This window comes from Ranitomeya variabilis, chromosome 1, assembly GCF_051348905.1.
Source record: "Ranitomeya variabilis isolate aRanVar5 chromosome 1, aRanVar5.hap1, whole genome shotgun sequence".
Classification (NCBI taxonomy): Eukaryota; Metazoa; Chordata; class Amphibia; order Anura; family Dendrobatidae; genus Ranitomeya; species Ranitomeya variabilis.
In genome coordinates this window covers 841403446-841416857 of record NC_135232.1, presented here as the reverse complement: position 1 = coordinate 841416857, position 13412 = coordinate 841403446, and the positions used below count along the sequence as shown (strand labels likewise).

At 42.0% G+C, this 13412-nt stretch overlaps 1 protein-coding gene across 6 annotated transcripts in view; it reads right to left on the bottom strand.

The window, feature by feature from the left end:
* Nucleotides 1-4337: 4337 nt before the first annotated feature.
* Nucleotides 4338-13412, bottom strand: part of YTHDC1 (YTH N6-methyladenosine RNA binding protein C1) — a 119663-nt gene continuing 110588 nt past the window's right edge. For all 6 annotated transcript variants that reach the window (XM_077275944.1, XM_077275951.1, XM_077275937.1 and 3 more), the window contains one exon: nucleotides 4338-5413. In XM_077275944.1, the coding sequence (XP_077132059.1) occupies nucleotides 5201-5413 (213 nt within the window). In that variant the 3' untranslated portion in view covers nucleotides 4338-5200. The remainder of the gene's footprint in view (nucleotides 5414-13412) is intronic.

Genomic DNA, 13412 nt, shown 5'->3' with positions numbered 1-13412 from the left:
CTACACCTCTACCTTTCTTTGACAGGTGCGAAGAAGTACGCCTTGTCGATGATGCCCAGAAAGAGCATGTACTCATGTGGATGGCAAGTGCAGCTTCAAGTGGCCTTTCCTCTTCCTCCACCCCAACATCACACCCATTACAGTCCAGTGATGTGGCACCCAAATTCCCCTTGCTTCCCCCCGCGTCCCAACTAGCCAAACATTCAACTGACTTTACCAAACCACAGATGGGCGAGTCTGAAAAGCTGCTCACACATTCTATGCCATGTTCATCAGAAGTGTACGCAAAAGCTTCGCAGAGTCAAGAGGAGGAAATCTGCACCAATGCCCAAAATTTTTTAAGCTTGGATCCAGGGCATGAAGAACTACATTCCAAACAGCATCCTGACCTTTGTCATCAGACATTAACCCCTGGGGGGGAGAGGTGATCCTGATGAGATTCATATCTGAGGCTCACGTGGACTGTACTGTGCTGTCAGAGCAATAAGTAGAGGGTGACTGCAAATGCGAGGAATGTGATAACACAGAGGATGATGATGTGTTAAATCCCAGTTGGCATGAACAGAGGCACACAGCTGAGTAGGTCATCTGAGGAGAAAGATGAGGTCACGTTGCGCCATACGTTGAAGACACGTAGTGATGCAGCCACGACGAGCGATGCATCCTCAGCCACAACTGTGCCTCTAACCAGGCAGCTCGCAGGGGTGGCAAGGGTTGCCTAGCCTGGGCCTTTTTTGACATTGCAAAGGATGAGCCAACTCACCTAATCTGCCAAGTTTGCAAAAAAACAAACTTGAGTCGAGGTAAAAAGTGCAATAATGACTACATGTATGAACCTTCACATGCACAAACAACATGCTTTACTGTGGACCAGCGGACTTCAACAACCATCAGCCGCCCCATCAATTGCATCTGCCGCTTTTTCCTCCTCCACTGATACCGTGCCAACTATTGAGATGCAGGTCTTTGACTGCAGAACCTCGGGTTCTTTACCAGATCCAGTCATGCTGACTGAGAGGCCGCCTTCAGCTGTAACAGAAGTGGACATGCCTCCTGTTTTTGACCAATCTCAGAACAATCACACCACAAGTTTCTCAATCCACAGTAACATCTCTGCCTGCTCCTCTCTCACGGTTCAGCAGTTTGTCCTGTTCACCGTACTCCGCCCTCTCACAGCACTGCAGCCAACCCACAGTTCCACAGTTGTGGTCAGGGAAAAGATCGTTTCTTTCTACGCATGACAAAGCTAAGAGGTTGAACTCCACCATCTCCAATTTGTTGGCCACAGAAATGCTGCCTTTCCGCCTCGTAGATACAGACAGTTTCCGAAAGCTGATGGCTGTCGCAGTCCCCCAGTACCAATTATCTAGTTGCCATTTCTTTTCTAAGAAAACTGTGCCTGTGCTACACCAGCATGTCACAGACATCACCAGTTCCTTGACAAAATCTGTCTGCCAGGGTGCATTTCACCAGACACTTGGACAAGTAAGCATGGCCAAGGGCGTTAGATCTCGCTGACTGGGCGACTCTGGTGGCTGTGGGGACAGGCGCTGCTCCACAAGTCTTGGAATTCCCACTTCTTGCAGGACAAACCTCTACATTTAACACTTTCTCCACTGCTTCTGCCTCCTCTAGGGCCTGCACCTGCACTCTGGCAGTCTTAAAATTGATATGCCTTGGAGATCGCAGTCATACAGCTGAAGAGTTGTGGACAGCTCTCCAGGCAGAATTTGATTAATTGCTTTCTCCGATAACGGTGCGGACCTAGTGTGGGCCTACGGCAAGGCAAGCTCAGCGCTTTATCAGCCACTATCCTGGCTTGGGTGAGCTGCTCCAAAAAGCACATAAGCTGTGTGCTCATTTCTGCTGTTTGCACCCCTCTGCTCATTGACTTTCATCGATACACAGGTCTTTGTCCATGCCAGTTAACAGGTTGATATGCGATGTGCCAACACTCTGGAATTCCACTCTGCACAAGTTGCAGCGACTGTGGCAGCAGCAACAAGCTCTGAAGCAGTGTGTCATGTTGTATAGCCTGGGCCAACATAGTACATTTACAAAGTGGGCAGATTAAGGACCTCTGCACGAAATGGCTAAGATGGTTAGCGCCGACACTGCAGTCATCAGAATCACTATTCCGGTCATTTATATGCTGGAGCAGACTTTGAATAGCCTGTAGGAGGAGATGGTGGTCCCAGAAGAAAAGGAGGAAGCAGAGGAGGATGCAGAAGGGATAACATTGTCTCTAAATTCAAGATTGTTGTCACAGGCGGTTGCCAAGGTAGGGTGGATTACTGCGATTGAGGGTGGCTGGTGATAAAACTTATCGACGGTGCAAGATCCGAGGAACAAATGGAGGAGGAAGAAGTGATGGGCGAGCAACTGAGATGAAGATAATCCTCCCCTCTCTGTTCGTGGTTGGCGGGAGGGGACTGAGGAACCAAGCCTCATTGTTACCCAGCCACCAACAGAGCATGGATGTGGACCTCATGGTAGAGCCCGACATATGAGTGCCTTCTTGCTGCACTATCTGCAACATGATCCCCGGTATAGTTATGATTAGGAATAATGCTGACTACAGGGTTGCCACTTTATTAGATCCACGTAATAAAATCAAATTTTGCCAGATTATTGCCGCTCTAGAAAGGGACCCGCGAATGCTGGAGTATCGAAACACGCTTTTACACAACTTTAAGAGAGCTTTTCCCCAAGACAGCAGTGAAGCACAGTTCACATCGCAGCTGTAGACTTACAACCTCCGGCACGTCAATTCATCAACTCCAAAACATTAGCAGCAGCAGTGGTGGTGGAAGAATCAATTTCTGTGAGTCCTTTGACACTTTTTTTTTTTCAGACCAACTCATGCAGCAGCACAACAGAGTCCAAGTCTTAGGCTACATGCACACGTTCAGGATTGTTTACAGAATAAACCGGACTTTTTCTGCAGGAAATCCATTAGCGTTTTATGCGCTTTTTTCCCCCGGTGCTTCCCAATGCAATAATATAGAAAAATTATCTGCAAAAAATCTGCAAAATTAATGAACACGCTGCGTTTACAGCAATGCGTTTTTTTCGCGAAAAAAAAACGCAGCATGTGCACAAAAATTGCGGAATGCATTAAAAATTATGGGATGCTTATGTGAGCTTTTTTTTTAACAGTTTTTTTCCATGGAAAACAGCTGAAAAATGCAAAAAAAAAAACCCTCTAAAAATTCTGAACATGTGCACATAGCCTTACACGTGGTGAATGGATGGTGCATAGAACCAAATATGAATACCATCAGGGAGGGTTTGGACCCTTTCAGCTCGCCTAACACGCATGGGATTTTATCGTGCCTGGCAGCCAACGTAGTCTATGAATGTGTCTTCAGCGCTGCTGGTGGTGTCCTGATGGATAATCGCAGCCGACTGTGCCCTGAAAGTGTAGACCGCTTAACTTTCAGTATGTTGAACATGTCAGGGATCTCCAAGGACTTTTGCACCGCAATCGCAGACTGTACAGACTAGGCGATATTGCATTTTTAGTGTGATGAATTAATGTCACGTAATTGCTTTTTTTCTTGATCTTTCTTGGACCTCAAGCACCCTAGGCCCCTTCAGTAATCATTGATCACATATGGACTCCACCCATCGAAAATCATCCTGTTATTCCAGAGTTCATGGGCAGCTCAGGAATCCAATTTGACGTTCTAGGCCTCACTGAAATTGACAAATTTGTACGCCCATCAATTTTTCACCCAAAATCCCACGTCATCGCGCGACAGACTGATTACTGTAAATGCAGCAGAAATTACATTTGTGCATAGGAGCACAGTGGGGAAAAAAAAAAAAAAAAGATTCGGCAATACTGGAATACTGCTATACTTTACAGCACACCATTATTACGTACGGCCATGAAATTGGCACGATCCAAAAAAGTTTGCATTATGCAATATAGATTGTGTCCTGGATTATAATACGTTCATACGGGGGAGGTTCCTTCATTTTCAGGAGTTAGTTATCAAGGCCCTAATGTTTGGCACTGAGAAAGAAGAGGGTCCCATTAAGACTGAAGCAGATGGTGCCCATATTGTACCAGGGCAACATTTCCACGGTGAGTTACCCCAAACAGAGGTAGAGAAGATCACAAAAAAGGTGCAGATTATGCTCCAAGAGGGAAATACGAAAGGACACAATTTACCATTGTGAAACTTGCAGAGAAACTTGGCCTTTGCTTCTCAAGCAACATAATCCATTTACAAATGAATTATGTTGTTGACAAGCACGATAAATGTTAATAAATCTGGAGCAGTGATGGAGAGTTGCCGTGCTTGCAATTACAGAGATTAAAACGTTCATAAATTTCCACAGTGGTTTTATTATAAAAATGGCACAGAATTATGGTATAAGACTACACAAAAAGATACATTGTAGCAGAGAACATTAGCTGAATCGCCGCTATCAATTGGCTTAAGAAACCACTGCAGTAACAAATTAAATTACAAGTAATCAAATTCAAAATAACATAAGCTAACATCGTCATACTAGCTAGCACACAAGGTTATGTTACTCCCAGTTAAGAGCCTGTAATTCAGACATTTAAGGTGGAGCCCAAATCAAAAATGAACAAACCACATATTTTAAACATAAAATATTTAAAAAATATTGCTTTCATCATTGCCAAATTGGATGAAGTGGGAAACAAGCTGGTCATTCACAACATATTCATACAGAAAATTCTAACCTTCAAAAAAATTGCATACTTGATAGCAGCATTATTATTTTTTTTCACAGAATAAACCGCAGCTACATTTACAGGAGAGTAGGGAGGATTTAAATAAAAAAAAATACGCCCACAAATGGCAGTTCTTCAAACTTGGCCTTAAGCATAGCATGCACATTTTACTGCCTATGGTGTCGCCCCTCGATCAAAAAGATTTCAGAAGGTAACTTACTCTTTCACTTCCATACGGTTAGTTTTAAAATGTTTTAGGCTCTCTATATTGTATCAAAAGTGCACCATCTAGGCCATTTCAACAGGTCTTCAATTATTACAGTACGTGCACAAAAGGATCAAAACATAAAAGCTTATCATTTTACTTTCTTTTTAGGTTTTAGATAAACTGCATGAACAGAAATTTTTTTTCTTTGTAAACACATGAAGGACGAGTAGAATCTAAAGCAAACATCCATGTGCACATAATCAATGCTGGCCAATGATTTATCTTCTATATCTCCCACGATCTCCTCTGTCTCTGTCCCGTAATCTTTCCCTGTCCCGATCCCTGTCCCGGTCACGACCTCTATCACGTCTGTTGTCTCTTGGTCGTTCTCTTTCACGTTCTCTCTCCCTCTCTCTGGGGCGGCTTCTTCTGCTACTGACAACAGCTTGTGTGCGTCTTAGAAAGTCATCCACCCTCATATCGTAGTCATGCTGCAAATGGGAAAAAAACACATTTTTGGAGATATACATCTTAGCATGACCCTAGACACCTTCAGCTTAAATTTAGCCTGGTTCATATACCACCAGAAAGTCGTGGGCTGCATAATAAATCAGGAATTGAAATTAAGTTCCATTTAAATGTTTGTTTTAAGTTTTCTTTTTCATAGCAATCTGTATTAAAAATATACACTCCGGTTCCAGACAATTTTGTGTTTTCCATGAAACCAGACGTTTGCAGCTAGAATACAAATTTACCACATTAACAATGTATACTACCGTTCCAAAGTTTAGGGTCACTTAGAAATTTCCTTAATTTTTGAAAGAAAAAGCAGTTTTCTCAAATGAAGCCAACATTAAACGATTCAGAAATGCACTCTATTCATTGTTAATGTGGTAAATGACTATTCTAGCTGCAAACGTCTGGTTTGTAACGCAATATCTTCATAGGTGTATAGAGGTCCATTTCCAACAACCATCACTCCAGTGTTCTTAAGGGTACTTTGTGCTTGCTAACTGTGTAAGAAGGCTAATGGATGGTTAGAATACCCTTGAAAACCCTTGTGCAAGTATGTTAGCACAGCTGTAAACAGTTTGGCGGATTAGAGAACCTATAAACCTGACCTTTCTTTGAGCTAGTTGAGAATCTGGAGCATTACATTTGTTGGTTCTATTAAACTCTCAAAATGGCCAGAAGAAAAGAACTTTCATGTGAAACTCGACAGTCTATTCTTGTTCTTAGAAATGAAGGCTATTCCATGTGATAAACTGCAAAGAAACTGAAGATTTCTTACAATGGTGTGTACTACTCCCTTCAGAAGAGAGCACAAACAGGCTCTAACCAGAGAAGAAAGAAGTGGGAGGCCCGGCTGCACAACTGAGCAACAAGACAAGTACATTAGAGTCGGTAGTTTGAGAAATCGACACCTCACAGGTCCTCAACTAGCAGCTTCATTAAGTAGTACACGCAAAACGCCAGTGTCAACGTCTACAGTGAAGAGGTGACTCCGGGATGCTGGCCCTTCAGGGCAGAGTGGAAAAAAAAAAAAGCCATATCAGACTGGCTAATAAAAGGAAAAGATTAATATGGGCAAAAGAACACAGACATTGGACAGAGGAAGATTGGAAAAAAAATGTTTTGGACAGACGAATCCAAGTTTGAGGTGTTTGGATCACACAGATGAACATATGTGAGATGCAGAACTGAAAAGATGCTGGAAGAGTGCCTGACGCTATCTGTCAAGCATGGTGGAGGCAATGTGATGGTCTGGGGTTGTTTTGGTGCTGGTAAAGTGGGAGATTTGTACAAGGTAAAAGATATTGAATAAGGAAGGCTATCACTTCATTTTGCAACGCAATGCAATACCCTGTGGACTGCGCTTGATTGGAGCCAATTTCATCCTACAACAGGACAATGACCCAAAGCACACCTTCAAATTATGCAAGAACTATTTAGGGAAGAAGCAGGCAGTTGGTATTCTATCTGTAATGGAGTGGCCAGCGCAGTCACCAGATCTCAACCCCATTGAGCTGTTGTGGGAGCAGCTTGACTGTATGGTATGCAAAAAGTGTCCATCAAGCCAAACCAACTTGTGGTAGAGGCTTCTGGAAGCATGGGGTGAAATTTCTCCAGATTACCTCAGCAAATGGAACTGCTAGAATGCCAAAGGTCTGCAACGCTGTAATTGCTGCAAATGGAGCATTCTTTGACAAAAGCAAAGTTTGAATGAGAAAATTATTTCAAATAAAAATCTTTTTTCGAAACTTGTCAATGTCTGGACTAGATTTTCAATTCATTTGGCAACTCAGTTGATTAATAAAAGCATGAGTTTTCATGGAAAACAAAATTATCTGGCTGACCCTAAACTTTGGAACCGTAGTGTATAGAGTGTGTTTCTAAATCATTTAATGTTAGCTTCATTGGAAAAAACTGTGCTTTTCTTTAAAAAATAAGGAAATTTCTAAGTGACCCTAAACTTTGGAACAGTAGCGTGTAGAGCAGAGGTGTCAAACTGCATTCCTCGAGGGCCGCCAACAGGTCATGTTTTCAGGATTTCCTTGTATTGCACAGGTGATAATTTAATCACCTGCACAGAATGATTCCAGCACCTTGTGGAATGCTAAGGAAATCCTGTTGGCGGACCTCGAGGAATGCAGTTTGACACCTCTGGTGTAGAGATATATAGATAGATAGATATATCTATCTATAGATATATCTATCTATAGATATATCTATCTATATCTATCTATATATAGTGCCTTGTGAAAGTATTCGGCCCCCTGGAACTTTTCAACCTTCCCACATATCATGCTTCAAACAAAGATATCAAATGTAAATTTTTGGTGAAGAATCAACAAGTGGAACACAATTGTGAAGTTGAGCGAAATTTATTGGTTATTTTAAATTTTTGTGGAAATTCAAAAACTGAAAAGTGGGGCGTGCAATATTATTCAGCCCCTTTACTTTCAGTGCAGCAAACTCACTCCAGAAGTTCATTGTGGATCTCTGAATGATCCAATGTTGTCCTAAATGCCTAATGATGATAAATATAATCCACCTGTGTGTAATCAAGTCTCCGTATAAATGTACCTGCTCTGTGATGGTCTCAGGGTTCTGTTTGAAGCACAGAGAGCATCATGAAGACCAAGGAACACAACAGGCTGGTCCGTGACACTGTTGTGGAGAAGTTTAACACCATAGTGACATAGCCAAATTTTAAAAATCCGACCAGCGTCAATTTATGTGATAACTCTGGAATGCTTCAATAAATTCCAGTGATTTTGAGATTGTTTTTTCGTGACACATTGTACTTTATGATGGTAAATTTAAGTTGATATATGTTGTGTTTTTTTATAAAAAATATCAGAAATTTGACAAAAATGTAAAAAAAAAAAAAAAATTAAAATGATTATCCATTTAATCCAGATAGTCATACCATAGCCAAACATTAATAAACAACATTTCCCTCATGTCTACTTTACATCAGCACCATGTGTAAAATGTTATTTTATTTTGTTAGCATTTAAGGAGGTTTAAAAATGTAGCAGTATATTTTAATTTTTTTCATGGAAATTTACAACGTTATTATTTTTTTTAGGGACCTATCCAGGATTGAAGTGACTTTAGGGGTCCTATATATTGGAAAAACCCCAAAAGTGATAGCATTTTAAAAACAGCACCCCTCAACATATTAAAATTTTCCATCAAGTAGTTTATTAACCCTTCGGGTGATTTTCAGGAATTAAAGCAAAGTGACATGACAGGAATGAAAAAGTGTATTTTTACCACCTAAATGTTGCTGACTTTTGAACTGACCACTGGTACCTGGAGACTAAGGCCGCTATTTGGTCGTGAATTGCCATGACAAACACCGGGACACCACAATCATGATCTCAGGGTGCCGATGGGGATAAAGAGAGAGAAGCCACACTTTTAAACATTTATATGATATAGTCATTATTGACAGCAGCATCTAAGGGGTTAAACAGATATGGACAGTGACAACACTGACAGTGGCTGAGGCAGCAAGTTGTCAGCTATAGTGTCCAACAGATTGCTGCTGGATTGTCCCCTGTGTGGGGAGGCTATTATCTTATATCTCAGGTCAGTTAACCCCTTTCTGACATTGGACGTACGATGTGAGGTGGGCCCGTATGACCACCGACGGGATAGTACGTCCAGAGCGATTGGCGGCGCTCACGGGGGGAGCGCGGCCGATCGCGGCCGGGTGTCAGCTGATTATCACAGCTGACATCCGTTACTATGTGCCAGGAACGGTCACGGACCGCCCCCGGCACATTAACCCCCGGCACACCGCGATCAAACAAGATCGTGGTGTGCCGGCGGTATAGGGAAGCACCGCGCAGGGAGGGGGCTCCCTGCGGGCTTCCCTGAGACCCCCGGAGCAACGCGATGTGATCGCGTTGCTGCGAGGGTCTCTTACCTCCTCCTCCTTGCAGGCCCGGATCCAAGATGGCCGCGGCATCCAGGTCCTGCAGGGAGGTGGCTTCACTGCGCCTGTTCAGAGCAGGCGCCAGGAAGCATAGAAAAAGTGCACGTCAGATCGGTGATCTGACACCGTGCACAGCAAAGTGTCAGATCACCGATCTTACACTATAACATGATGCTCCCCCCTGGGGCAATGTTATAGTGTAAAAAAAAAATATATTGGGGCAATGTTATAGTGTAAAAAAAATGTAAAAAAAAATTCCAAAAAATAAAAATAATATATTGTTCCTATAAATACATTTCTTAATCTAAATATATAAAAAAACAAACAATAAAAGTACACATATTTAGTATCGCCGCGTCCGTAACAACCCCACCTATAAAACTATATCACTAGTTAACCCCTTCAGTGAACACCGTAAAAAAAAAAAAAACGAGGCAAAAAACAACGCTTTATTCTCATACCGCCAAACAAAAAGTGGAATACCATGCGATCAAAAACACGAATACAAATAACCATGGTACCGCTGAAAACGTCATCTCGTGCCGCAAAAAACAAGCCGCCATACAGCATCATCAGCAAAAAAATAAAAAAGTTATAGTCCTCAGAATAAAGCGATGCAAAAATAATTATTTTTTCTATAAAATAGTTTTTATCGTATAAAAGCGCCAAAACATAAAAAAATGATACAAATGAGGTATCGCTGTAATCGTACTGACCCAAAGAATAAAACTGCTTTATCAATTTTACCAAACGCGGAACGGTATAAATGCCTCCCCCAAAAGAAATTCATGAATAGCTGGTTTTTGGTCATTCTGCCTCACAAAAATCGGAATAAAAAGCGATCAAAAAATGTCACGTGCCCGAAAATGTTACCAATAAAAATGTCAACTCGTCCCGCAAAAAACAAGACCTCACATGACTGTGGACTCAAATATGGAAAAATTATAGCTCAAAATGTGGTAACGCAAAAAATATTTTTTGCAATAAAAAGCGTCTTTTCATCACCCCCTTAGTTAGGGAAAAATTAAAAAATAAAAAAAAAGTATTTATTTCCATTTTCCCATTAGGGTTAGGGTTGGGGCTAGGGTTAAGGCTACAGTTAGGGTTGGGGCTAAAGTTAGGGTTGGGGCTAAAGTTAGGGTTTGCATTACATTTACGGTTGGGAATAGGGTTGGGATTAGGCTTAGGGGTGTGTCTGGGATAGAGGTGTGGTTCGGGTTACCGTTGGGATTAGGGTTAGGTATGTGTTTGGATTAGGGTTTCAGTTATACTTGGGGGGTTTCCACTGTTTAGGCACATCAGGGGCTCTCCAAACGCGACATGGCGTCCGATCTCAATTCCAGCCAATTCTGCATTGAAAAAGTAAAACAGTGCTCCCTCCTTTCCAAGCTCTCTCGTGTGCCCAAACAGGGGTTTTCCCCAACATATGGGGTATCAGCGTACTCAAAACAAATTGGACAACAACTTTTGGGGTCCAATTTCTCCTGTTACCCTTGGGAAAATACAAAACTGGGGGCTAAAAAATAATTTTTGTGGGAAAAAAAAGGATTTTTTATTTTCACGGCTCTGCGTTATAAACTGTAGTGAAACACTTGGGGGTTCAAAGTTCTCACAACACATCTAGATAAGTTCCTTGGGGGGTCTAGTTTCCAATATGGGGTCACTTGTCGGGGGTTTCTACTGTTTAGGTACATTAGGGGCTCTGCAAATGCAATGTGACGCCTGCAGACCAATCCATCTAAGTCTGCATTCCAAATGATGCTCCTTCCCTTCCAAGCTCTGCCATGCGCTCAAATGGTGGTCCCCCCCCCCCCCCACATATCGGGTATCAGCGTACTCAGGACAAATTGGACAACAACATTTGGGGTCCAATTTCTCCTGTTACACTTGGAAAAATACAAAACTGGGGGCTAAAAAATAATTTTTGTGGGAAAAATGTGTTTTATTTTTACGGCTCTGCATTATAAACTTCTGTGAAGCCTTTGGTGGGTCTAAGTGCTCACCACACATCTAGATAAGTTCCTTAGGGGGTCTACTTTCCAAAATGGTGTCACTTGTGGGGGGTTTCTACTGTTTAGGTACATTAGGGGCTCTGCAAACGCAATGTGACTCCTGCAGACCATTCCATCTAAGTCTGCATTCCAAATGGCGCTCCTTCCCTTCCGAGCCCTCCCATGCGCCCAAACGGTGGTTCCCCCCACATATGGGGTATCAAAGAACTCAGGACAAATTGGACAACAACTTTTGGGGTCCAATTTCTTCTCTTACCCTTGGGAAAATAAAAAATTGGGGGCGAAAAGATAATTTTTGTGAAAAAATATGATTTTTTATTTTTACGGTTCTGCATTATAATCTTTTGTGAAGCACTTGGTGGGTCAAAGTGCTCACCACACCTCTAGATAAGTTCCTTAGGGGGTCTACTTTCCAAAATGGTGTCACTTGTGGGGGGTTTCAATGTTTAGGCACATCAGTGGCTCTCCAAGCGCAACATGGCGTCCCATCTCAATTCCAGTCAATTTTGCATTGAAAAGTCAAACGGCGCTCCTTCCCTTCCGAGCTCTCCCATGCGCCCAAACAGTGGTTTACCCCCACATATGGGGTATCGGCGTACTCAGGACAAATTGTACAACAACTTTTGGGGTCCATTTTCTCCTGTTACCCTTGGTAAAATAAAACAAATTGGAGCCGAAGTAAATTTTTTGTGAAAAAAAGTTAAATGTTCATTTTTATTTAAACATTCCAAAGATTCCTGTGAAACACCTGAAGGGTTAATAAACTTCTTGAATGTGGTTTTGAGCACCTTGAAGGGTGCAGTTTTTAGAATGGTGTCACACTTGGGTATTTTCTATCATATAGACCCCTCAAAATGACTTCAAATGAGATGTGGTCCCTAAAAAAAAATGGTGTTGTAAAAATGAGAAATTGCTGGTCAACTTTTAACCCTTATAACTCCCTAACAAAAAAAAATATTGGTTCCAAAATTGTGCTGATGTAAAGTAGACATGTGGGAAATGTTACTTATTAAGTATTTTGTGTGACATATCTCTGTGATTTAATTGCATAAAAATACAAAGTTGGAAAATTGCGAAATTTTCAAAATTTTCACCAAATTTCCATTTTTTTCACAAATAAACGCATGTAATATCAAAGAAATTTTACCACTATCATGAAGTACAATATGTCACAAGAAAATGTCAGAATCACTGGGATCCGTTGAAGCGTTCCAGAGTTATAACCTCATAAAGGGACAGTGGTCAGAATTGTAAAAATTGGCCCGGTCATTAACGTGCAAACCACCCTTGGGGGTGAAGGGGTTAAAAGACGTATCGGCGGTCATTAAGGGGTTAAAGCCGGATTTGGATACAACATGATATCCAAAACTTTAAACATCCCAAGGAGCACTGTGCAAGCGATCATATTGAAATGGAAGGAGTATCATACTGCAAATCTACCAAGACCCGGCCGTCCCTCTAAACTTTCATCCCAAACAAGGAGAAGACTGATCAGAGATGCAGCCACGAGGCCCATCATCACTCTGGATGAACTGTAGAGATCTACAGCTGAGGTGGGACAGTCTGTCCATAGGACAACAATCAGTCGTACACAGCACAAATCTGGCCTTTATGGAAGAGCGGCAAGAAGAAAGCCATTTCCCTTCCATAAAAAGTGTTGTTTAAAGTTTGCAACAAGCCACCTGGGAGACACACCAAACATGGAAGAAGGTGCTCTGGTCAGATGAAACCAAAATCAAACTTTTTGGCAACAATGCCAAACGTTATGTTTGGCGTAAAGGCAACACAGCTCATCACCCTCAACACACCATCCCCTTTGTCAAACATGGTGGTGGCAGCATCATGGTTTGGGCCTGCTTTTCTTCAGCAGGGACAGGGAAGATGGTTAAAATTGATGGTAAGATGGATGGAGCCAAATACAGGACCATTCTTGAAGAAAACCTGTTGGAGTCTGCAAAAGACCTGAAACTGGGACGGAGATTTGTCTTCCAACAAGACAATGATCCCATACAAAGCAAAATCAACAAT